Raw genomic sequence first — 27,308 nt, 5'->3', positions numbered from 1 at the left:
TTAATGTCATCTATAGGACAATAGCAGCCGCATATGGGAATCTGCTATATTATGAAATAAAGCTTCTAGGAAAGAGTGAGGAGCAGGCTTCTGTTGAAAAGAGAGCATTTGAGAGAAAGGAGACTTTAGCCTCCGCTTGCGAGCTCCACATGCTGCGCAAGACTGCAAAACTTGGCCGAGATGTTCACAGCAGCGTAGGCTATCCGCAGACTGTTTCTTCACCAAGCCTATAGGGTGATTCAGGAGTCCTTTGAAGGGACACTAAAGGCAAATACTAAGTCGACATGGACTGTTTATATACCATTCCAGAAACCTCGCAACGGTTGTTTCGTGCCAAGAAAAGACTTCGTTTACGAGAAAATTGCATATGAAGGGTGCAAATACCTTTCTCGACATTCAAATCTCACACCACCCAGCCGGAGGAGTGGTGACGTCGCATACACCGTCGCCACCCTTTGCTGCCCCGTCGGTGAGTGAAACGGCGCCCGACAGACGGTGGTACCGAGTCAAGTCAGAGCAGCGGATTCGCTGCTGCATCTGCTTTTTTGGCCAAGTGGCGCAGACTGTTCGGGAATCCTGCCACATCGCATAGAAGTTGAATTCTCTGCTACTTGCAGTTTGTGCGAGTTTCACGAGCCAGCAAAACAAGCGCAGCACTACGCGATGACTACTGAAACGCGAAAGCATGGGCGGCCTCGGAGTCTAGCGAAAACAAAACCTTTCAACCGCCCGCGTTGTTATTAAGAGTAATTTCAATCAGTTATTTTTTCGAAAACAGGAATAGAACTGGACAAGTTGCATTTTATTTTGTCTTATAATACAATGTAAGGATGTTTTGTCCAACGAGTGGTTGAGTACTACTGACATAATTTAACTGAGGAGTGCTTTCATCATCGGGCAAGTACTTGAATGTCTCGGGCGGTCTCTAATCATGTCCTAAATTTACCTAAATTTCTCTATTATTAAGGGTCTGTTCGTGATAATATTGACACCTTAGAGATTCTAGAGCACTAATCCATCACTTTAGCTTGACTTAATATTTGCCTTTAGTGTCCCTTTAACATCCTAAAGCAACATTGCAGCTATGAGAGACACAGTATCAGAGCTCCCTGCGGTTCTTAAAGTGCATCAAAAGCATTAAAAAAAAATTATGGGGTTTTACGTGCCAAAACCACTTTCTGATTATGAGGCACGCCGTAGTGGAGGGCTCCGAAAATTTCGACCACCTGGGGTTCTTTAACGTGCACCTAAATCTAAGTACACACGTGTTTTCGCATTTCGCCCCCATCGAAATGCGGCCGCCGTGTGCACCAAAAGCATACTACGTGAGCAATCTTGCATCCCGCACCTATAGGAATGCAGTCATCTCAGCCAGGAAACAAACTCAAAACTTCATGCTCAGTGGTAGAACTTCATAAGACAAGACTGCAGCGACCATTGTCGAATTTGTATCACTGCCAAAGCCTACATGACAACCTGCGATTTTTGCTTGTAGTTCGTAATTTATCGTTTCTTGCAGTTTGTCATGTAACAGTTTTATCTTTTACGCTACAACCAGTGATGTTTCCTTTGCAACGGGCCCTTTTACATGTTTTTATGGTCTGTCCCCTTTATTATTTCTAATTTATGTGAACAACTTGCCTACTAACATACATTGTAAATTACAACTTTTCGCAGACGACTGTGTAGTTTACAACACTGTTAACTCCTCTGACAATGTTCTTCGCCTGCAGCGTGTCCTCGATGCCATCTCGTCATGGTGCGAAAAATGGCACATGCCGCTCAACTTATCGAAATGCAAATCTATGTCTTTTACCCGAAAGCGCAGTCCCTTTCAGTCCACTTATCGCATTGGCTCTATCAACATCAGCGCTACTTCATCTTGGAAGTACCTGGGTCTTATTTTGACGTCATCACTCTCCTGGATAACACATATCGAAACAATACGTCGCAAAGCTGTGCGCTCACTCGGGTATCTACAAAGAAATTTAAAGAAGGCATCCCCAGAGGTAAAGCAGTTGGCGTACGTGACATTTGTCCGTCCACAACTCGACTTTGCTTCCGCTGTCTGGCATCCATCTCAAGTTTACCTAGCCGCATCATTGGAATCCGTTCAAAACCGAGCCACCCGCTTCATCACTTCATATTATTCACGGTACACTAGTGTCACTTCTTTGAAGCAAACAATAGGTCTGCCAACACTGAAGTCACGCCGCATCATATCACGTCTTTGTTTGCTGCACTCTTATTTTTACAATCCACGCTCAAGACACCACCTTCTTAAACCGCCATTGCGAACTTCCTCTCGCATAAGTCACAGCTCTGCCATAGCATGTTTACCCGGCCGCTCATCTGCCATGACCACTTCCTTCTTTCCTGATGCAATCGTTTATTGGAATGCGCTCCCTGACAACTTCGTTACCTGTACTGACTGCAAAAAATTTCGTGAATACCTAACACATCACTTTGAATAACTTTCTGTTCCCAGCGTACATCGTTTATGAACCCATCATAAACCACTCTGAATAGTCTACCCTTGTCAACCCTTCCACCTAGTCTTTTCTTTTTTTGTGTTTGCAAATGTATTGCCGTGTTACTTCTTTAAATTCGAAATTTTTCTTTGATTGTTTAAAGTCATACAAAATCAGCAATGTTTCTTTTTTTTTCCGTTGTTTTGTACGTAACCACTCTTACACGTGTTTGTATTGCCCCCCCCCCTTGGGTAACGATTTCGGGCCTTGAAGGTAATAAATGAAATGAAATAATAAAACAAGTCCTTCAGCAGCTCTTTTTCTTTTTCTACAACTTCTGATATTTTTTAAAACAACCATTCATTTCACATTTTAGGAAAGCTACTCATACAGCAGCCATTCTTTCTTGGAAAGCTTGTTTTCAAACCAGGCTGAAAAGATGTTGGGAGATTACTTGTGCAGTTCCTTTAATGACATTTAGTGATATTGTGTGTAAAGCTTATCTTAATTGCGGGTGATTGTTGGCCATCTTTTTTTAAATTAGTCGGTAGAAGCTTGCTACTTAATTATTCCAAAATAAATATTTCTATTGTAAATATATGTGTCTGTGTTTGACTATTCGTATTCAACTTGTATTGATAAAACTTGTTATTCACCGACCTCACATATATATATATATATATGAAAAAATGAAAACAAAATGAAATGAAAACAAGTGACGCAGATGATTACTTCCAAGTTAAAATAAACAAAAGCTGCTGCTACTAGATAAAATTGCAGGAATCAAGTTTGTTTGGGGTAGACAACTGACAGCAATAAATCAGTCCATAACACTTAAGCATGTTCAAGGCAAAAAAAAAAAAGCAAACATACTTACTAGTTTTACGGCAGCATAAAAAGCCCCAAGAATCCCAGCAGCTCCACCGCAGTCTCTCTTCATGCCACACATAGCAGTCTGGAGAAAAACAGTTCATAAGCATGTTTAAAGTTTATTTCTGGGGTTTTACGTGCCAAACACATATGATTATGAGGCACACTATCACAGGGTCTCCAGATTAATTTTGACTACCTGGGTTTCTTCAATGCGCACATAAATCTAAGCATATGAGCATTTTAGCATTTCACTCTCACAGAAATGTGGCCGTCATAGCCAGAATCAAAACCCTGACCTCGAGCTCGGCAGCGCAACACCATAGCCATCGGGCTACCGCAGTGGGTCATAGGCGTTTTTCCACCAAGCTACCATTTTGCAGTTAAACATCTATGTAACAAACCTTGACTTAACGAAATTCGCAATGTAATGAACTGAACTACTGAAACACGAAAGTGTGGGCGGCCTCGGAGTCGAGTGAAAACGAAACCTTCCCTTTTAAAGCGCACACTTAATCTTTTAAACCTTGACACTAGACACAAGTTTTTACGTTTGTCTTTTTTCCACTCTTTATATTTTGGTGACTCTGGATTCGGAGCTACATGCATTGTTCCTGCGCATCATATTTCCACACGTACCATTCACGTACACAAGGTATCGGCTATTTTCGCAGAAACAGTAAAGTAACAGTAATGCGAGCCTATCCACCTTCTCTCCTTAGCGCATAAGTCGCTACCCTTGCTGTAGCTGTGCATGGCTGACTATACGCAGGCCACGTGCTGTACCTTGGAGGTAATCTTCGGCAAGCGCAAAAGTTGAGCTGAGATGGTTGGTGCCTTGATGTTCGTTTCGTTCCCGCACATCTCAAGTTTCCGAGGCATGGTGTAAAGCGTTCACTCATGTTGCAACAGCGAGCATTCTTGGTCATCAAGTGAGATCTTTGCCCGAGCGTTCGCGAGATCGATTAAATCTGCGAAACTTAGTGTAGTTGTCCTCTTTGCTATCCCCATCAATGCTCAGCCTTTCTGGCAAAACCGTGACATTTCTTTTTTCTTGGGACGAATACCCATAGCTTTCTGCGCTTTTAATTTCAATTTGAGGGTGCGATCTGATGACTGCTGCGGGCAATGAGCACAATCGGCCATGGCGTCCAAGACTGATGGCACCGCGCAATGTAACATGCTAATCTCGGACGCCGTGAGTCACACCGATGCATTACTCTTACAAGATCTGCACCACGTATACGCTAACACTCATAGCCACGCTATTATGGTCCCACCTTCTTGTGATTTGTTTATAATTCATTACCTACAACATACCATCAACTAGGAATGTTCTGGAAATTTGTGAAATATTTTTACTGTTGACACTTTAAAGGGACACTAAAGGTTACTATTAAGTGAACGTGGACTGTTGAAATACCATCCCAGAAACCTCGAAACGCTTGTTTCGTGCTAAGGAGAGACTTATTTTAAGAGAAAATGCATTCTGAAGCGTCCGCGTACCTCTAGCGCAGTTCAAATCGCCCTCCCTCCCATCGAGGAGTACTGACATCATGGTCTCAGTGACGTTGCGCTACGGCTTTTCAGCGCAAAACGCAAACGCGCGGCCAGAAACAGAGCCAAGACAGAGCCGACAGCAGAGCGAAAGCGGGAGTATGGTGGCTAGCGGAAGGAGAAACGTGCGACCATAAGCTGGTACTTTATTCTACGACGCGAACTTCGACGCTCGTCGCAATGGACCCTGACAATAACAGATTGGCTCGCGATGCTGGGCTCAACTTCAGCGATTTGAGCACTGACGAGCGCAATGTGCTGCTGAGGGCTCGCGCTGCCGGCGTCGTTGCGTACTACGACGGCGGCCTCGACACCGGCTCTCCGGAGCGGGAAAGCAACGAGGGCTTCCCACCACGACATCACAAGGACGTGGCATTCTCACTGCTTGTTCGAAATGAAAGTTTCACGAGCCAGCAGAACCCGCACAGCATGACGCGATAACGAAACTACTGAAACTCCAAAGCGTGCGCGGCGCAGAGTCGAGCGCGCAGAGTCGAGCGAAAACGAAACCTTTCGACCACCCATACTACAGAAGGGTAACGTCAAAATGTTATTTTTTCTTAGAATCGAATAGACGTAGACAAGTAGCATTTTCTTCCGTCTTATAATCGAATGAAATGATATTTTCAATACGAGTAGTTGAGTATTAGTAACACAAATTATGAGGAGTGCTTTCGTCATCGGGCTAGTACCGGAATGTCGCTGGGGGGTCTCAAATCGTGTCATGCATTTACCTCAATTTCTCGGTTACTAAAGCTCTGTTCGCGATTATATTGACGCCTTAGACGTTCTAGAACATTGCTCTACCACTTTAACTTGACTTTCTGGTAACCTTTAGTGTCCCTTTAAAACCTTGAATTAACGAAATTTTTGATTTCACAAAGTTTTTTTGTTGCAAGTACAACTTCGTTATATTGAGGTTAAACTATAATATGCATGCACCTTACACCACCCACCCCCCTCTATTTTTCTCCTCACAATAATTTTGCTTTGGATTTAGCCCTTGCCTTTGCGTCTAAATTAGCTTTGTAGTGAATTTTCAAAGCAGTACAAAATATAAGCTCTGTGGACACAAGTGAGGCTTTAGTTTAAGGTACGATGAATAGGGCTCATTCCATGCAAAACACTAAGACAATTTCATTTCGTCTCAAAGGGTCTATGAGGTAGACGCCAAATCCCACTGACTGAGTGCCTGTCTAATTGAAGTGAGTACTTGACTAGATAGGTACTGAAGAATCGGGCACATTTTGGCAGGCTCAACACAATCCAATTAGTCTATCTGCCTTTGCCAAAGACAGTGTTGATGTGCAAAGAATATTGTAGTCTGTCATTAACACATTTAATTTAATCTTGGACACAGTAATGGTACAGAGAAAAAGAACAAAGACTGTGCAAAAGAAATAACAGAATCCAAACGGTTCGAATATAGAACACACATTTCTATAGTGGTGAAACTGCTCTACATTTGTACTGCTGTAGTTTAGGCTCTGCACTTGTGTGTTTTTCTTGGGCTTTCAAAGACCAGGTAAATGAGTTCACTTACCAGGAGTTCCATTTACCAGAGACTCAGCTCAAACACACGCCAGATTATCTTTTGAAAGGGGTTACCAACAGCAGATAATAGGTGTATCAGAGATGATTACAAAGCTTGCTACAAAATTTCTACTTGCACAGGGCCACTGACTAGAGGTAGCAGCATAAAAGATTCACAAGAAGAAAAAGAAGAGTCATTTACTAAAAAAAAATTGCTATTTTAGTGGACCAACCACTCCAGAAGTCACCGATAACTTCAATCTTCATCTCCAGCATGAGTGCATTGAGCGGGCATTTCTGTGCTGCCATTGGAAATGCTAAGCAAAGTCGCAGCTCACTAAAATTGCCAACACAAAGAAGCCACAACAAGTCACGACCATGGTAGGGCCACACTCCCCATGGCACCAACAAAATCCAGCAAAAACTGCCTTGGTGATAGTCATATTGCAGAAAATTATGGAGATAACCCAAAAAGGAAAGGCATAAACACTGATGCCTGCAGCAATCAACTGAGATTGGCCACTAAGTTTCCCTTTCAATAATATTTTTCAGTTAAGTTTACCCAGAGTAGGAAAAAGATGTGGTTTCGTTAAAGCACTTTCTTTTTCAGCGCTTTAATCCAGAATCTACCAACCAACCTTAAACGGAGCCTGAAACAATTCTGACGAAATTGTAAAAACATACTGAGTTGTTAAGGTTGGTCCTTCTGATCATTAAGTGACACATTTAGGCACTCCGTATAAAGCATGTAATTTATTATGAAATTTTAAAAATGTACATCGCTACCGATTGCAGTGGCACAGCTCCCAGAGTTTTCAGCCACCCCACACCACGTGACATGTGGTGGCCATATGACATCAGTAGGGTGAGCTATCCAATTGGCTGCCCAGGGCACATTATTGATAATTTTTCCAACCTTATGGTGAAAATATGTTGTTCATAATAGTTGGAATATTGGTTAATTTGTTTCTATAAAAGAAGTAACAGAAAGAGAATGAACAAGGACAATTTATCGCTACACTCAAGCACTTCCGGCACACAGCAAGTGTATTCTGCTTGTGTTACAATGTGCTCCGTATTGGCGAGAGCTCAGCAGTCAGTGTTGGTCTCAATCTTTCTTTTCATGAGCACCATGGTTCGCCCTTGTTACGCTGTGGGCTTCAAACGTAGTGATCAGTGATATGTCAAGCTGTGACATCTTGTCTTTCTGCAAGGGAGCAGACGAGTGGAGTTGCTGCAGCACATGGGATTGCCGGTATACGATCAGTGCCAGGATCTAGGCGTTTGTGGCCGTCACTTCACACACGAGGATTACTACCAGAACAGAGATTTAACGTGTCTGGTATGCGGGTAAATGCAAGCAGACTGGGTATTTTACCAGAGAGGTAGGGGCGCAAATGTGAACGGCCTGCATGGTGCAGCCACCTGGTGACACAGGGCTCAACCAGACTAACACAGAACTAATGCAGCAGTAACCAAGTATATTCTACTTTGCAGCTGGTGTAAATTTTTGGCAGGAGCGTAATCATGAAAATGCCACCTTTGTAAATCTTTAAAATGTTTTAGACTTGGTTACAGCAATAGTAGCTCTGTTTGGTTGGTTATGCTCTGCACCACCAGGTGGCTGCACTGTGCAGGGCCACTCGGGGTGCTCATGTTTACACTCAAGCCCCTTCATCACTGCAGTAGCAGTATGGAGGGACTTTTAGTTTATGGCTCCACCCATCTGCAAAAACACCCAGCTTGCCTGCGGTTACCAGAATACTGGACACACTCCGCGCTGCAACATAACGCTCACAATGCACGCTGTTTGAATAGCTCTTGTGTGGGATCGACGGCCAGGCAGCTTGCAAAGATGTTGGAAAGGCTTCATGCACTGGCTCCAAGACAACCGGAAGTAGACGCCGCGATGTCACATCATGACGCAGAGCCAGTGAAGGCGGAGCTTAGCACTGATCACTTGGCAAACTAGTTGAAGAGGAAGAGCATGGCTAGGGAGGAAGGTAACTTGTAATAATCCGTACCTGCCTCAATATGAGACGCTTCGCTTAAATTGCGGCACTACTGTTTTACTGTAACTGTACCCTACACGTCTACAAAGTTTGTCCAAACCGTTTCAGGGACCCTTTAAGGGCAATTTCATTAAAAATTTCCGTTTACCAAGATTTCACAAGTTTGACATGACAAACTTGGATTAAGACTACATGTAGTAACTCATTTTGAGTTTTTTTTTTTTGTGAAATGCAAATGCCAGCATTGCCACCATTGGCAGCACAGTCTGAAGGCCGCGGAAAACAAGCAACACAGACACGTGGGCAGCATGAACTTGGACTTGTCAGTTATCAGTGTGCACATCACAAGTAGCATGACCAGCAGGGCTCACAGGACAAGGTCCTTCTGAGTAGTCCCAAGTAGCTTGATAGTGACATCTTCGACAGGTGAAATGAGTGACTGTGGAAGCTGTGGTATGAGGTGGATTGGTTTGCTCTTCTCCTCCTGTCATTGGACTCGGTGTGATTTCAAAATTTTTCAAATAACTTAAGCTGCTTAAGTGCAGCAGAAGTTTCAATTCTAGTAGGACAATTTCAGAAAAACAGTCTGGCTACATTGTACTGCACATGCAAGCATGCACCAGTGCACATCTGAATTACCGTCTAGTTACTTCTTGCTTTTCATCCTGTCATGAATACGGTGGTTGTACACAAGCATGGGACTGTGTGCACTATATAATTAGGATCCTTCGTTTTCGGGTAAAGTCCAATAGCTCCAGATTTTTCCATCCCAAACAAAATTTATGAGAATCAAGTTAAACCTGATTTCTCTTCGAATTCACCCCTTGTTACAAAACTAATGAACACTGCCCACCTTTTGTGAGCAAGTGGTCAAGATATATCATATATCACATATCATGTTAATATATGGCATATATGCTTGTTTTCTACTTAATGCTCAAGCAAAAATGGCCACATAACAATATAACATACTATATTCAGTGCCTGCCAGTGTTGAGTGAACGAAGGCTTGTTGCTTTTTTAGTAGCCACATTTACATGAACACAACAATGGCTCCCTGCATTTCATTTGTTGTAGATCGCATACATGTAAACGGCTATAATACACCAGGAAGCAAACTATTGCAGCGATGACATTGCTCTGCATTGCAAACGGTAGCAGTGACATCGAGAGGATGTTTGCCCAACTACGGCACATTCAAAGGAGGGTAGCTGATTCGTCTAGTTGGTATTCCATTAATTGTGTTGCAAGAGCGTATTATTAGGAACCAGTAAAACAGGACAAAAGGCCAGACAGGTATAGGATGGATGGAGAAATGCTCTCAATGCATACAATGTACGTCATCAAGGCCAGACTTGTAAGATTCCGAAAAGCATCACACCTTCTGCGAAGCATGCCCGTATGCACTACCTTTGTACTTTTTTCCTTTGTTAAAATAATGCAGAGAACAACGTAACAAAGAGATCGCCAAACCCATCTCTATTTGTTGTTTTTGTTATAGTGGTTTCCTTCAAATGTATTTATAATGCCTAACAAAAAAAATTTATAGAGATGAGTTCGTCACATGATTTGCGAGCAGTTCTCTTAGTCATTACATGTTCCTATGAGTGATTTCGCTTGTTTAATTAGAATGCTTGTGTCCAAAAGGGGACCACTTCCTGTGTTATTCGTTTGTAAAAGTTACTAGAAAGTCCCAAACTTTGTGCTGCCAGACAACAAAGCCCCAATTTCTTCCCATTTTTCCTGTCAGGCAGCGAAACCCCTGATATCTCAACAGGACCCTATGCAGGTATATATATATATATATATATATACACACATATATATAAACGAGGAGAGGGGGTTAACCGAGGGTCCCGATTTTTATTAGTCATATTATAAGAAGCCAACGAACACTGACACCAAGGACAACATAGGGGAAATTACTTGTGCTTATTAAATGAAAATAAAGAAATGATAAATTAATGGAAATTGAAGTGGATGAAAAAACAACTTGCCGCAGGTGGGAACCGAACCCACAACCTTTGCATTTCACGAAGGTTGTGGCGCTTGGTTGGCTTCTTATAATATATATATACATATATATATATATATATATATATATATATATATATATATATATATAGGATGTTTCACGTAATTTGAGCCAAACATTAGAGATATGTAAATGCCATGCAGCTGGGCAGAACTAAGGTGATGTTTGCCGTCGCTTGGAAATAGTACTCAAATTATTTTTTCGTTCCACCTAATTAGATAATTAGTTTTATTTAATTAACAGAGTTGTCAAATATTATAATTAGATAAAAGGTGTCAAACAGGAAATTGTAGAGCACCGTGAAACACTCCCGATACAGCTTTCTGTTGCTGAACACGTGCTACATAAGTGTTTTTCCGCACATGAAAGAAGCCCGTGAATATACACAAAGTGCCTCAAGCGGTCAGTAGCATAGGAATTTCGAGTATTTGCAGGCTTTTTTCACGCTCAGAAAAACACTTATGGAGCATGCATCGAGCAACAGAAAGCTGTATCGGGAGCTTTTTATGTTGCTCTACAATTTTCTCATTGACACTTTTCATCTAACTATACTTGAGAAGTTTCTAATTAATTGAGACTATCTAATTAGGCAGAATGAAAAAAATTATCTCCAAGTAGAGTATCTCTCCAAGAGTATCTCCAAGCAATGGAAAAAACACCTTGTTTCTGCCCAGCTACGTGGCATTTGCATATATTGATTTTTGGCTCAAGTTACGTGGTACACCCTGTATATATATGTTGCATAGCTGCGATAGAGACACCAGTTGTTAATTAAGCCATCATGGTGTCTCTCTGCCTGCTTGTACTCATTCTGCTGTGCTGTCTTGCACTTTCTGCACACTAGCTAACCCAATGCACTCACTGATGCAGAAATCATTATGGAGAAATTGACAGCATAAAAAAATAACGAGGAGAGGGAACATTTTTGGTGCTCAATCACGTATGATGTATCATAATGTATCCCCAACAAGCCCAAGTTCCGACGCTTTCAAGGAATTATGCCTAGGCATAAGAAAAGAAAATTCCGGTAGAAACCATCTCACAATGAATGTCGACATTATTGTAACTAGCATTGAAGCATCGTAGCAACACACCATATTGCCAACGCCAAAATGTGTGTGCAGCCGGGCTCCTCTCTCGTGCTTCCCACTGCACACGCTGCAGCAACTAGAGGCTGCCACTGAGTCCACATGTGGCCCATGTTTGATTCCGCCTAGCACCAAAGAAGTTTTAAAGGATCTTTTTTGTCATTGAAGAGTGGCACGTACCCAATGGCACATGACCAGTGGTGCACACCCAGTACTACATATTCAGTGACCCAAGTTGGTCTAACGGTTGGTTTAGAACCCTGTTCCCTCAGCACAGCAGCCCGACGCCCCACCCATTAGACCATGGACTATACAGCGACCCCAAGTTGGTGGAAAAATTGTTAGAGACATAGACAGACAGTCAGTCAGACATAGGAAAGTGCGTTAAGTACCTTAAAGATGCAAATCATATTAAAAGAGTGCTAGGGGTTTCTATGAAGTACCTTTGACTTGATGCAGAGCCCTCCTGTGTCATACACGATGCCTTTGCCAACCCATGCAATCGTGTCTTGAGAGCCCTCTGGTGTGTGGCTCAAGATGACAAGTGCAGGTGGATGCACTGCTGCCCGGCCGACAGCGTACAGACCTACAAAAAAAAAAAAAAAACTTAGAGGGACACTAAAGGCAACTATTAAGTCAAGCTAAAGTGATAGATAAGTGTTCGAGAACCTCCAATGCATCAATATTATTGTGAACAGAGCCTTAATAATAGAGAAATTGGGGTAAATGTAGGACATGATTAGAGACTCCCCCCGGACATTCAAGCACTTGCCTGATGACGAAAGCACTCCTCAGTTAAATTATGTCACTAGTACTCAACCACTCCTTACAAAAAACAACTTGTATTATAAGATGAAATAAAATACTACTTGTCCAGTTCTATTTCATTTTTAGAAAAAATAACCGATTGAAATTACTCTTGACAATGACAAGCGGTCGAAAGGTTTTGTTTTCGCTCAACTCCGAGGCCGCCCACGCTTTTGCGTTTCAGTAGTCATTGCGTAGTGCTGCGCTGGTTTTGCTGGCTTGCGAAACTCACACAAACTGCAAGTAGCAGAGAATTCAACTTCCATGCAATGTCGTGGGATTCCCAAACGGTCTACGCCACTTGACCAAAAAACAGATGCAGCGGCAAATCCGGTGCTTTGACTTGACTCGGTACCGCTGTCTGTCGGGCGCCGTTTCACTCACCGACGGCAGCAAAGGGTGTATGCAATGTCACCACTCCCCCGGTTGGGTGGCGGGAGATTTGAATCTCGAAAACACTATTCGAACCCTTGAGATGCAATTTTCTCATAAACTAAGTCGTTTCTTGGCACGAAACAAGCATTGCAAGGTTTCTGGAATAGTATTTAAACTGTCTACGTCGACTTAGTATTTGTTTTTAGTGTCCCTTTAAAGGATGACCTTTCCAGAATTGGTCATTCCAACATCAGAAAAATTTCTGCTTTCCCAGCAAAAGTTTATTAATACTAAAAACGAAACTTAAGAATAAAACAGTGCAGAAACTGCTCGAATTAATGTTTCACCATGCAGGTGTTCCTAGCCATGTGCACATGGAGGCATAAGTGGCTGTTTATTTGCATGCCTACAGTGTTATCAAGTTGTTCAGCCAAAATGAAACACTTGATTGGACACACTTGAGAAGCGATTAGCAGGAAGTACCAGAGAAAAGGGTGCCAAATTATTCCAAAAGGAAAAAGCAATAAAATATACTTTGGATGAACATGTTGCTAACCACAGCAAAGTATGCTCGCATCTGGTTGAGAATAGTTGCTTTTTTGTCACTATTCCTGAACAGCAGTGAAAGAGGGCAACATTCACATGGACAGACCATTCCATAACAGAGTTCATGTTTGCTTGTGTAACGTATAGTACCCCCAACATTAGACATGGGCGAAGAAAGAATACTTAAGTTCTTGTCACTCAAATGTCACTCAGTCTCCCATGGTATAGTTGGCAACAAGTCCACAGTGAATCTTTTTCTTCTGGTATAATTCCATGTGAACACTTGTCAAATGATGCTAATTTTTCTTTTTCAAACTTGAAATTTCAAACAAAATTTGGAACTTGAAGTGCCTGTGTTCTTTTATTCCTCAGCATAAAACAGGCATCTATGACTGAATACAATTGGCAAAAGTTGTCGAGAACACACTATAATACAAGTTTTAAGGACCATATGGGCAGCTGACTTGCATCGTAGCAATTTGCAACATTGACATCGACTTGACAAAATTCTGCAGCTCCTTGTATGTTCCAAGGAGACTGCGGACATTACTGATCAGGATGCTCATGCACACCCAGCATGAAGGGAGAAGATGCTTCTTTGCAAGGCTGCTTGCTTGCTTGTTTCTGGTTGCTTGCCCTCCTACATACATCATTGGGAATAGAGATTAGAGTGTGTTTACATATGAATACAGACTGTACTAGCATGGCATCTGATTCGTTTTGTTTCCCTACATAGGACCCTAACAAGAACTGTGTGCAGTTTTACTTGCTCATTTAATTTTTTGGCAACTTGTTACTGGAAGGTGTCTGGAGCATGGCTAAGACAGCTAGCATGGTCAATGCATGCTTTGTCATGTCTACCTTTGTTACTGCTTGAAGTACTGTCACCTTCCAAAGTCCAAACAGCAAAATGGTTGTGAGTGTGTGAATACAGAAATTTTCTAATAGAAATACTTAGCTTTAAATATCAAATAATGACATGCAGAAGCATTTTATTAGCAAGTTTCTTTAACATACTGTAACATCACAATTGTGTTGCCAACAGCAAAAGATAGGCTAGTCAGACATTACCGTAAATGCTTAGTTATGTGACCCTAGTTTGGAAAAATTGAGTAATTCACCCTTCTTAGTCATGCCAACATGCACATTAATATGCAGCATCAAATATCTACCAACTTGGATGCATTTGGCCCTGAGCTAGTTGACACTCGGTACATTTGTCATCAAACAATCAGCTCAGCAGTGCGAGTAGCACTGCAATAATAATGACAAACGAGTCAGGCAAAAACTGTGCTAGCACCCAACAAGAACAAAGCAGTCTACTATTCACTATGACCACTGCTTAAAAGATGGCCAAGGGATCTTTTCTTTTTCCTGTGTTTTGCACCACATGCATTCAGGACTCTTGCAGCACAGCACACGCTGCAAGCCTCCTTTATTGTTTTCCTTGAGTGTGAGCCACCCAACCGACTCATTGTCATCAAGATACTGCATTTGTACAAATAAAACAACCACAAATTAACATGAGGTGTGAGGATGAGGGAGGGCATTCTTGATTGCATGAAAAAAATATATTACGATTATAACCTTAGCTAAGGATCAGTAATGCAGCCATATCCCTATGCTTAGAACACCATCTTGGAACCTAGTGCAATGCACGTGGGCATCTTGGTAACACCCAAAGTGCATAGCTTATCACCGGCGGGATCTGCACAAGTCCCAGGTTCTGCCCGGGTGCATGTCCATGGCAATGCATCATCCATCGCTCAATTCTATATTACTATAAGAGGAACATGATGCGTTGCACTGAGAGGCCAGATGGGCACACGGTGTGCATCTGGCACGTTTGCATAATTAGGCCATGTTGATTGGCATCGCTGTAGTAGGTCAGCCCATTGGATTTACACTCCGTAGAAAAGTATTCTTATTGCAGTTGGACTTCTTTGAGCAAGAGCCCCATTCCCTTTTGTCGAGCTAAGTTGTGCCCTCGCTATTCACAGACTGGGACTCCCTGTCACCAAAGGTTGCTTTTCCTGTAAAATTTAGTCATCCAGTGGCTTAGTTTACCTTACGCACTAAGTTCTGCCATGGCAGGAACACAGTTGACCACAAATCAGGTCCCCATTTAAGGGTTACACAAAAACAGATGCAATGAATCGCATCTGCTTTCACACAGGAGCAGACGAGACTGTACATGTTTTGTGGCTGCGTGAAAATGAATTCCCAAGTTTATTCTAACCATCAAAAATTTTCTAGTCAAACAGCAAGATTTCAGCTTTCTGCAAAAACTGATAACCCTTTTAGTATCAATGACGTAAATATACGGTGTCACGAACAAGTCCAAAATGGTCGATGCTGTATATTTACGGCACCATCTGTATGTTTAAAAAGCACGTCAATTTCCTAACTTTTTCTTTCCTGGCATGTGCTGCCACAACACGGGAATACAGAGAATTTTTTCTCGCACCTCCCTCTCTCAGTTTTTGTTGCATGGTTTGTTTGCTCTGGTGCGTCTATATACTACCGCTCACGCAATCGCACACGTGCAGGCTGGTGGCGTTTAGTTTGGGTTTTGTTCCGCTGGCGGTCTCGGCTTCTTGCACTCGTAAAATTGATGGCTATATCATTACTAATCGCTCAAAGGGCGACTGCCCATTACTTGCTCGTTTATTGGTCACAGGGGTGCGCATACAATGGTTGCCACCACACATGTGTTTCCCTATTTTTGTTTTTGGAGACTCGCGAAAACTAATTGCCTCTGGTTGGCAATAACATGAAGATTAGCGGAAGTTTGTCATACGTTCTGCTTTTTTGACGGGCACACAACCACACAGTTTTTTTTAATGCGCTCACTTACGCAGTTAGATTACGCTATGGATGTAAATATTAGTGTAAGAGCAGGAACATTTGAGACTTGCAAAATATTCTCGTGTGCACATCTTCTAAGCCTTGAATTAGTGTATAACAATGCATCTAAGTTTTAAGTCTTATAAGTTTATTTCCTTTTTTTATTGTTGTTATTCATGAATAAACAGTACATATATGCCAATGCAAAATATTTTTTGTCACTTTATGGTCACCCTAGAAGAATTACGGTCAATTTTTTTTAAAATAGGTCCTTCTGAAGAATTTAAATCTGCAATAAAAGAAATCGACCCTGGGCGGTGGCATATGGCGAAAAAAATCAACCCCGAAAGGGTTAAATGTACCACGCTGAATTTTTTTCTTAGGCGACTGATTTTGCTCATGCTGTTTTTTGCTAATATGCAAGCTGATTCTATTGCTGAAATACTTTGCTTCGAATTATCAGGTGCATCAGACAACAATGACGGAGATCTGTGTCGTCACATATCTGACATAAGTGACTTTTCTTGAAAGAATACTAAAAGTTGAACTAAAAAAAATGCAGAAGTTAATTTACTTGCAAGTAAACTATATCTTGAAAATATATGCTATAAAATTTATATATATTTAGCAGTAAAAACATTGAATATAATGAGATTCCCAGATAAAAAATTTACTCGCCATCCTGGCCTTACGAAAGCGGATGTAAAGCGAAGCTGTTGAAAACCACCACCACAACTGCTGAGGGGTGTATGCAATGCTTTGTTGCTTTAGGGTAATGGTAATAATAATAATTTAGAGCAATAGTAGTAATGGTAATTTTGACAGCCCGCCGCCGCATATAGAAGTGCTGCAACAATGAAACCAGTCGCTTGGCTGGTTCTTTCATATACGAAAGGCTAGGGACATCACTGCCCCCGTCACAAGCTGCTGTCACCGCAGCAGCTTGCACAGCAGTAATCTTTACCAGGAAACATATGCGAGGAGCGCTACGTGCTTCGCATTATTATCAAGAACGCCTTATCAATTATGTGGTTCAGATGCTTGTTTTGGGCTTGTTCTTTATTGAAATGTATGCTGTTCTGTATGTTGTATGCGCGATTGCAAAGAATGTATGCACTGTTCACTTTGCTGAGTACTTGAAGCCTCTGCCTTACGGTAGTACGAGCTACTGCTCGTGACTTTGCGCTGCCACCGCAATTGGCCCAGATTTCTGCTAACAGACGTACACACGAAAAATTCCAACTAGAAGCTAACAGCTTCACTGCAAAAGAAAAACTGCTCAAGCGAAGAAAAGCTGTGTTGGTGACCAGAGTAAAATTCGCAGCAAGTAGGACCTGTATATGATGTAAGGATTCTTTTCCACCCACTTCTTTTCTTATCCACCACTGACTATTAGACCATGCTGGCAATACCGTAGCCGAAGCGCTGCTCAGACCACTGATGTAGTGGTAAAACAATTGCAACCTGATCGTTACATTATACAAGTCTAGATCTGTATGCTTTCCAGTGCCTCCTACAACTGAGAGAAGTTAATGAAAACAATCTTTAAATGCCAGAAGTCATTCAGTGCATATCTAAAAAAGCATGGACCTTGTGAAGCTACCCAGTGCTACATATGTCAGCAGAGTGGAAAATTCTCATAATTTTAGAAGCAAGAACTTGCAGATAGTCAGATGATAATACAGTCTAATCGACTTATAATGATACCGGTTTTAACAATATATTGGTTATGACAATAAAAAGCTGCTTCACCGTCAACTGTTGTATGTTTTCTATGGGGAAATAACCCGCTTACTACAATGTCCCCATGCCACATTATCGGTTATAACGAAATCTGGCTGCTGGGTGCCCAAGCCAAAAGGTAATGGAATGCGAAATCCTTGAAAAGAAAAAAGAAAAAGTGAAATGCGAGCCGCTGCGCGATCGCCTGCCACCCCAACTGCCGCCACGCACTTTCTCTCCATGAGGGATGCATGCCAGCCTCGCGTGAATCTCTCCTGTCGCCCTTCCACGCCTCCGAACATGAATGGGCTGCGCCCATAGCTGTGCTGTGCCAGCCTCCGAAACACTAATGCACCACACCAACTGCGTTGAGAACGCTGGTGGTGCTGCTCTCAGACTGCTCGCTGGGCCCTCACAGTTGGTTGTTTATTCTATGGCCCTCATTCTGCGCAATTCTGCTAACGGATGAAGTCACTCATGCTTGTCTTTGTTCGTTACGTTGAAGTCATTCCTGGCCACGTTGTTTCTCAGTCTCATTTGGCTCGCCGCTGAAACGGGAGATTGTTGATCCGCCCACCGATCATCGGCAACGCATGATGTTGCCGGCAAAAAGAAAGCACACTGCAACAGATTTGGAGACTAAGTGCTTTTAACCGGTGAGGCGATCATTGCGAACGTGCTTGTATCGAATAGCAACAGCGACGGCCAAGACGGCAGCGCTGATGCAGTACGGCAGGCTGTCTCAACATTGTCCCCATCAGAAGTCATAGATGAATCATTCACTCGTGGGCTCGTTTTCACGAGAGACTTTCCGCTTCCCTACGTGGAGCATCTGCATGCCTTGGAGAAGGTTGTTGGCAAGCTTTGTGTAAATCAAGCAAGGCTGATGGACATGCGGTTTTCTCATGCAAGCCAGGGTGAAGTACGTGGCAAGGTGCTTGTGGTGATCACATCCCAGTGCTTCTTCTGAATTTCTCAAGCAGAGATGCTGCTGCGGCAACCTTCCCACATTTCTTAAAAGGTGCCTTTTGGGGCCACCAAGCGATGCCTTGGCGGAGCTCGTATGTCACTTGCAGCCCGTGACCCTTCTTTGTAGCTATTATAGCAGTGCCATTCTTGAACACCAACAGTCGCGGCTTGTTAACAACACGCGATCGGAGCGTGCAGGAAGCAGAGTTACACAGTTAAATGAGTCAACACAATCAGAAGCCGGATGGAGGAAGGTGGTGGAGAGGAGAACTGGCCTCCCCTCTATTATAGTTTTTTTCTGAACAGCTACGCCATCCCCCATTTTGATTTTTTTTTTCATGCAACCTGGTTATAACAATGGAATTTTTGTGACATTTGAATGTTGTTATAAGTGGGCTCGACTGTACAGTCGAAGCTCGCTAATTCGAACACGCTTAACTCGAACTTTCTGTTTATTCGAACCAACTATGGTCCTATCAAAGTTATGTGTATTCCAATAGGTTAAAATGCCCAGTGTATCGAACGTGCAAGCATTTCTAATGATTAATTCGAAAATACCACACTCCAACAATGCTCTCAGGAGTCCGCCAAATCACGCAGCAGTGCCTCCGACCAGCAGTGCTCTGACCCCGCTACAGAGGAAAAGCTTAGGAGAGACCCCTCAATGCCGCGCACGAACAAAAAAAAATATGTGGTGGAAATTTCACCCTCTCTCAAATGGCAAGGTAGCTGTTTCTGCATCACACTGTAATGCCCCCGCCACACTAGCAGTAAAATGCGTGCCGCGGGAGGGATTGGTCCCGGGCAGATTTCTCATGGCTTGCCGTAGTGGAAAGCAAGCCACACGAGGAGGAGACCAATGAGAGCGGCCCCTACAGTGACATTCGTGCGAGAAACTGGTGTCATGAGGACCTGCCCAAACGCTATATTCGTACTTGCATCTGGTTCAGCCGGACTGCTTGTTCCACACTGTCATCTGCTCACGTCTGCTCTCACTCACGCTTGTTTTTAAGCATGAAATGCTTTTAGCTCCCATTGTCAGCGACCTTCAAGTGGCCTTGAGCCAAAAGCCAGAGCCATCATCCGGGTGCTCAAATGAGAACAGGGCTAGTTGCGAGAACAAAAGGAGATCATCTGGGCAACCAGTCAAAACTTGAGAAAATGTGGTCTCTGGCCCCCAACCTTAAGGACAGGACCGCATTACATACACTAGTTATTGCCCAAACAAGTTACAAGAAATATTGCTGCAGAGTTTTTCCTAATGTTTGTTCACAATATCACTCAAGCTGTAACTTCTAGTATGTAGTATGTTATTTGTTATTTCCAATAGCGACGTTCAAAAGGTACATCATACACTTCACTGCCATCTTTTGGTGCCGAGACAGGGTTGCCTGTGCTGTTTTGTTTCGTATCGCCTAGAGAGATCAGCGCCATGCTGCGTGGCACCTCCTTCAGGCATTTTGCTTCTTCTAGCTTGGCAATCCGCTCTGTCTTCCTGGGGTCTTTCGCTGCCTGTCATGCCACCTTCAGCCAGTTTTCTTTTTCTAGCTGGGCAGCATCCATATGAACCAGTGCACAGTATGGCATGGTGTAGTGTGGTATGGTGGGGTGTGCAGTTGCTAACATGCACTACACAGATTTCAAGATTGTGGCTAGTATCATCTCCAACCAATCTGCTTTGCCAGTTTCCATTTCATGCTTGCATCTACTCTCGAGTACAGGAGAGCCAGCAATTTTTTACAATGGCGAGTCTAAACCGAGATCGTCCCAATGGAAAGGTTGTTGGAGACAGTGCACCATATCAGATTCTGAACGACAAGTCAGACCCTGAATACAAGGATGCAAAGGAGACAGCCAGTATCTCATTCTCCTTGTCCTTTGAACATGGCACCACCATGACAGAAGGGAGGACACCAACATGATTATGATCACTGATGAATTCGTCACCTTGATAAGACATGACTCATGTTAAGAATGCAGGACGAAGAATAAACGCAGCACCTATCTCTCAGCAGACGAAGGAAAAAGCATGCGAGCATGCAGAGGGAAGCACCGGCGGAGGCCCAGTTCGGCCTCGGCAACTTCACTGCTTCGGTGGCAGTCTTAGGTGGCAGAGGTAATCAGCGCCATTTAGCAAGCTGGCAGGAAAGCAAATCCACTGCCCTCCCGCCCTTTCTCGCAACTACGCTCCCCTCAGCCTCCCTCTCGCCTCCCTCACCTTCAACGGTCTCCACGCACGCATGCCTCCATGCTGGCCCAGCGCCACCTTAACCCACTCCCTGAAGTTACGTTTTCTGCCGTTATCGGGAAGCGAGCATTGGGGCCGGCATAGGCAGTTTCATGGTCCTCGCTCGCTGTGTGCTTGAGTTCCACAATGTTTCACGACTCGCACTGTTCGTGCATCATGCTATGGTGCACGAATATTTCAAGAACAAGTTCTTTTAATTTATTTGGGCCCCTTCGAGTTCGAATTATCAAGATACCACAGCACTAACTACTTTGGATGTTAAGATAGACTTTCATTTCTATTCTGCAAGATATCTTGGCTGCAGAGTGGAATGGTTTTCCTAACCCAAATATTGTCATAGGAAACCTATACAAGGACCCTTCTTCATGCCACAAATGTTACCCAGCCTTCTTCAGGTCATACTCATACACAAATAACTGTGTTCCTTCGTGTGCACTATGATGTCGCTGCAAACAGTATAGAACAGCCCCATATACTTTTTAAGTAGACACTGCTGCCATTCTAATTTCAGCACACTCTGCCTAAGATGACAAAATGTACCGTCGCATCCTATATCATCGATCCTATTTGAGCATCAAGGATACGAGACACTACAGGCAATACCATTTGAGGTGGGTGCCAAAGCACTTTCATTTACATTCCGTAATTCCATCCACTATTGCGCGAGGGCGTTGTCATGATCCCTTTTTCTTGCAAGTCGCTTTCCGTGAAATGAGTAACTGAGATGCTACAGCGTCTTAATGTATCAAGCAGCATTTATTTTCTGGTAACTTAACCTTTCAATTATCTCCTGAACTTCACTAAACTCTATTTTCAAGCATTCTTCTATTTCGTTTATTATTACTCATTTTCTTTGATGAGTACCTCAACAGTCTCATGTTGGCTTCAATTGTGGCTTTTCAGGGATGACCACTCCTAGACTGATCTTCAATGCTCATCTGATCGTCTTTAAAATGCCTGACCCATACTCGAACACTGCTCGAGCTCATTCATGCGTCACCGTACACGAGCTGAAGTTTCTTATCAATTTCTATAGCTGAAATTTGTTCTTTCACCAGAAATTATATTGCCACACGTTGATGAAACGAGACAATGTGTGCTGCCAATTTGTTTTATGTCCTTGTGGCGAGATCATGTAATTTGTTATTGCCAAATGGCAATCCATTGTTGCAATGAAGATAGCGCCGCATACCACCAAACACCCATTCCTGTGTGTTTTTAGACTTGCATACATTCAATATTTGCATCATTCAGTACAGCTCTCACATATATAGTATAGCCCCCATAGGAATTGTTTGAAAACATATTAAGTTCTATATTTTGCCAAATTTTGCGCAGCTTCGAGAGAAGTAACTGAAATCTTCTATTCTGATAGAACATTTTTGTCATTATAGTTTTAACAAACTAGATTTCTAGACGTTGCTAGTTTTAACAAACTAGCAACGTCGCTATTTGGACCTGTGTCGTATCGACGTGCAGCGTAGCCCATAGCGCGGTATTATCCTGATGGTACCAAACAAGCGATGCTGCTTTCAAACGAAAAGTTGTGCTAGCCACGGAGGCATCGTCAAATGTTCAAGACAGGCAGGACTTCAGCATTGATGAGAAAAACATCCGTCATTGGAGGGGGCAACAGGAGACGCTTTTTGCGTGTAATGCAACAAGGAGATGATGGCGATAAAGAAGATAAGCGCGCGATAACAGAGAGGAGATGTTCCCCAAGATCGCGCTGCGTTTCCGCAGTGCCGCTGCGTTTCGATCAGTGCGAGCAGTGCCGCACTGTCTGCGCATGCATGGGCGTGCATCTGCAAGCGTGCGCGTGGTCTGGGATATAGCGACGAGGCTAGCAACGATGATAACATAAAGTGAGCTCGGCATGTTCATATTAAATAAATGCTGTTTTCATTTTGTTAACGCTGTCCTCACTTTTTTGTTCGGCCTACATTCGAGGTAAGTTTTTAAAATTTTTTCTGGCTTCAAACATCTGGGGGTCGGCTTAGAATCGAGGCCGGCCTAGATTCGAGTAAATATGGTAAACTGGAAAATCCACTTTCACGCAGCCACTAACATGTAGAAATTTTTTTACTCAAACTTGTGGCGGTATCATCTACAGTCGAATCCCAGGACAACGAAGTCCACTTCAACAAAATTTTCGCCACAATGAAGATTTTTTCATTCCCCATCAATGTCTCATAGAACATAATGCATTGAAATTCCCTCTAAAATGAACTACTTTGCGGACACATTTTCATTTTAACAAAGTTTTTATGGAGCAGACGTGACCAAAATTATTTAAACTGTAGCTTATCGAAATCCCTAAAACATTTTTCTTGCCTTGACAAAGCATCGACCTTGATAGCATAAAAAAAAACCACACAAGCTGGAGCTGCTCAGGCCATGACGTAACGTAAAAAAAAACAGAAAGCTGCCATGCCACGTTGGTAATACCAATGCAACATGCTCTTATGAAACAGCATCCGAGCTCCGAGGAAATGTTTGGGTCATATTGGTTAGGAAAATGGTACATGTACAAATAACATACATGCAATAATCTTACTTTTACATTATTTCTAATTATTTATTTTCTTCAAAGTTTCATGAAAATGTCTCCGGTGTACAACACCAATTACTGTACGAAATAGTGGTTGCGAGGTCAAATCACAGTAGGGTGTGACGAGGCATTCAGGCAATGCACGCTTGACAACAAACGATTGCACGCCATTTGGTCATTGTCTCTCGAAGCTGTTGGATCATCAGCTGAAGCACATCGCAGCTCGCAAAGAAATGCAAGTTTTTATCGCTCGAAGGCTCGAGTTATCGCCCAGGCTGAAGCTGGAAAGAAAAGAATCAGTCATCACTGAAGAATTTGGAATTCCAGCGAGCTCTCTTTTGACAATATTGAAGAACAAGGATGCTATAGCCAAAGCGCTAGCTTCAGGGACATCATTGAAGCACAAGAAAGTGACTCAGCTGGCGCACGAGGCCTTGAACAAGGCAGGTTACACCTGGTTCGTGGAGATGTAGGCCAAGAAAATCGCCCTTAGCGGGGATATTGTGCAGCAAAAAGCGCTGGATTACGCCTGCATGCTAGGAATAGATGACTTTAAGGCCAGCGTAGGTTGGCTGAACATGTTCAAGTCAAGCCACAGCATCACTGGCAAAGTTTTGTGCAGTGAAGCTGCTTCGGCGGATAGTGACTGCGCCACTTCGTGGATGTCAGCCAGCCTCGCAGGCATACTGAAAGACTACACACCATCGGATATTTATAATGCCAATGAGACCAGGCTCTTCTACAAGATGCTGCCCACTAGGACCCTGGATTTTAAGAAGCTGCGCTGCCATGGAAGCAAGCACAGCAAGAAGAGAATAATCGTGCTCCTGTGCACTGATATGGACGGTTCTGACAAGCAGCCACTTTTGGTCATCAGAAAAAGTGCAAAACCACGCTGCTTCAATGGAAATCAGAGCCTTTCCGTAAAGTATGTGGCTAACACTCGGGCGTGGATGACCTGGGCTATTTTCAGAGCGTGGGCGGAAGCCTTCGACCGGGACATGGGCAGGTAAGGCTGAAAGGTTTGTCTACATTTAGGCAATGTTCCACCTACGTTATAGAGGATGCCAAGCTGGAAAACATGCAGTTTTTCCCCACCGAACTGCACCTCTATCATTCAACCTCTCGACCAAGGGGTCATCCAGAACATCAAGCAGGCCTACTGCAAGTGCCTTATTCGAAGGCTGCTTCTGAACACGCAGCTGGGCCACAAAACAAAAGTGGACCTCTTTATTCCACCATGCTGGGTTCACTGCGCAGGCTGCCGAGACTTCGGACTCTGAGAACGAAGGTAGTGATGGAGACGGGTCGCCGTCTGATGAAGTTGCAGCCGCGTGGGCAGCCCTGCAGGAAAGTGGAGATGTGCCCGCCGATGTACATCCCAACGAATACATCCAAGCCAACTCGTGCATGGTGGTGCACGAAGAATTGACAAACCAAGAATTCCTGAAGAGTGTCTGGGAAGACTGTTTCGGCAGATGAAGATGAAACAGCTCACAATGTGAGCCCGGACCACCGACTACATCGCAGGTCATAAAAATTATGGAGTTTTACGTGCCAAAACCACTTTCTGATTATGAGGCACACCGTAGTGGAGGACTACGGAAATTTAGACCACCTGGGGTTTTTTAATGTGCACCTAAATCTAAGTACACGGGCGTTTTGGCATTTCACCCCCATCGAAATGCGGCCGCCGTGGCCGGGATTCGATCCCGCGACCTCGTGCTCAGCAGCCCAACACCACAGCCACTGAGCAACCACGGCGGGTTCATCGCAGGTCATGGAAACATTCGATACAATCAGGCATTGTATTGGGTCCTAAGGCGACGATGAGGCAATGGCTCTGCTGGCGGCATGCAAGAGTCGAGTTGTGCTATCACTTGGCAAGAAGTGCAAACAAGCTAAGCTGACCAATCTTTTTAATTGAAGCTTGCTTTTTGCGTCAGCGAGTCATGTGTCGCCTACATACTTGATAATATCACGACAACGAATTTCCGCGACAACAAAATTTTTCGCGCACCCCATCAATTTCGTTGTAGCGGGACTCAAGTGTAGCCTGATATGACCCATATAGTCTAAGCGGCAGGACTTTAATGTTCCTTAAATACATGGTAATATGCAGGCTTAAATGACAAACTATTAAACGGAGCACTACAAGAATGGAAAATAACTGGAATGCAGGAAGCCACTATATGTACTTTACATTAAAACTAATGCAGATAAATTTCCACATTTTCTTCAAGCTAAATTCTAAAATGTAACTAACGGAGTACATGGTCATACCTACACTTCAATATTCAAATGGCCTTTCTAAAGTGTACATTTGTTTAAGTGCTGTAGAAGAAATAGCATAATTTAAACAATCAAAACACACACCTCCAAAACCTTTGGTATTAAGTTCCTCTCCCTTGATTACAGTGGGCTTGAGGCCTAGAGCACTTCCAACAATTTCCACCTCCTGGAAGTAAGAAAACAAAAGGGGAACGATGCAAAAAGAAAGTCATTCAGAAGACTTCACAGCAACCCAGCCCAAGGTCCCCAATGTTCTCATCTATCATAGTGGACAATGCAATTAAAATAGGTCTCAATCTTGGTAAAGGCAAGTCCCCTTACTGAAATGCTGGTAGCGCGCTGAGCTTTATCGACTTCTGTTCAAACAAATACATTCCAGTTCTATATGGCTTATGTGACAAGCGTGACTGAAAAAACTGAATTAAATGTAAAGGGTCAACAAGTTAAGAGCTGTAAAACAAAGTAGCACATTCAATTTAAATCTTGAAGGCACCCAGAGTTTAAAGGGCCCATCATCAGATTTGGGCATTGCAAGCCGACTAGAACACTGCATGAGTAATGCAGTGGCAATCTTGTCACAAAATATGTATGCTGCAAAAACAGCTGAAAGTTCAAACGAAAGCCCACATGCCCTTCTTAAAGGAGCCAATCTTTATACCAGAAGAGACAACTTCAGAGGTTGCCATCTCTGCTTCATGTGTGTACTGCCTGTAACACACAAATAGCGAGCAGCAACATGAACAACCCTCTGTGAAACAGTGAACACAAAACCATCTCGAGAACACAAAACCATCTCCAGAAATGCAATGTAAAGCAAAAGAAGGGGAATGAAAAAAAAGAAAGGGAATGTTGGGATTGTGACGCTACCATTGCATGTGTCCTGGGCTTCAATATTAAAGAAGGCAAAAAAGGAATGTCACGTGTGGGCAGGTCAAGGTAATGTGAGGCAGCCTCTGCTGCAGGGAGCATAGCTTGAAGCCATTTATTTGCTTCTATCTTCGTTGTTGCCAAACCCTTTTTAAAAAATCTCGTCTTAGAATGCTCGCTGGACAGTGGTTTACAGCTTCCAGGAACCACCACAACCAACATATTAAATGGAGCCTGGCGAGGGGCCCTTTAACTTTTCACATCCTAAGTTCTTCCATAAAAACATTTTCAAAATTTGCCAATTAATGAAAGGAAAATGAGAAATCCACCCTTTCGTAGCAACTGCTACAAAGGAAACCCGTACAGGTTCCTCGAACGAAAAGCTTTGCAGTTGAAAAATTCATCCTGGTCCGGGACTATAACATGGGACCACCACTTTTCTGGGGCAGCCGCTCTACTATCTGAGCAAACCAGGCGGCTAGCAGATGGCAGGGCAAAGGCGAACTGTTATGTCAAAT

The 27,308-nt window shown here is 43.2% G+C and overlaps 1 protein-coding gene across 3 annotated transcripts in view; it reads right to left on the bottom strand.

The window, feature by feature from the left end:
- The window catches only part of grsm (probable aminopeptidase NPEPL1 granny smith protein), a 49,366-nt gene that overhangs the window by 12,033 nt on the left and 10,025 nt on the right, over positions 1 to 27,308 (bottom strand). For all 3 annotated transcript variants that reach the window (XM_075672082.1, XM_075672091.1, XM_075672074.1), the window contains exons 5-7: positions 26,008 to 26,089; positions 12,010 to 12,152; positions 3,349 to 3,426 (exon numbers count right to left, since the gene is read on the bottom strand). In XM_075672082.1, coding sequence (XP_075528197.1) covers positions 3,349 to 3,426; positions 12,010 to 12,152; positions 26,008 to 26,089 — 303 coding nt within the window. The remainder of the gene's footprint in view (positions 1 to 3,348; positions 3,427 to 12,009; positions 12,153 to 26,007; positions 26,090 to 27,308) is intronic.

This window comes from Dermacentor variabilis, chromosome 1 (assembly GCF_050947875.1).
Source record: "Dermacentor variabilis isolate Ectoservices chromosome 1, ASM5094787v1, whole genome shotgun sequence".
Lineage (NCBI taxonomy): Eukaryota > Metazoa > Arthropoda > Arachnida > Ixodida > Ixodidae > Dermacentor > Dermacentor variabilis.
This window is presented reverse-complemented; position numbering and strand designations above follow the sequence as displayed.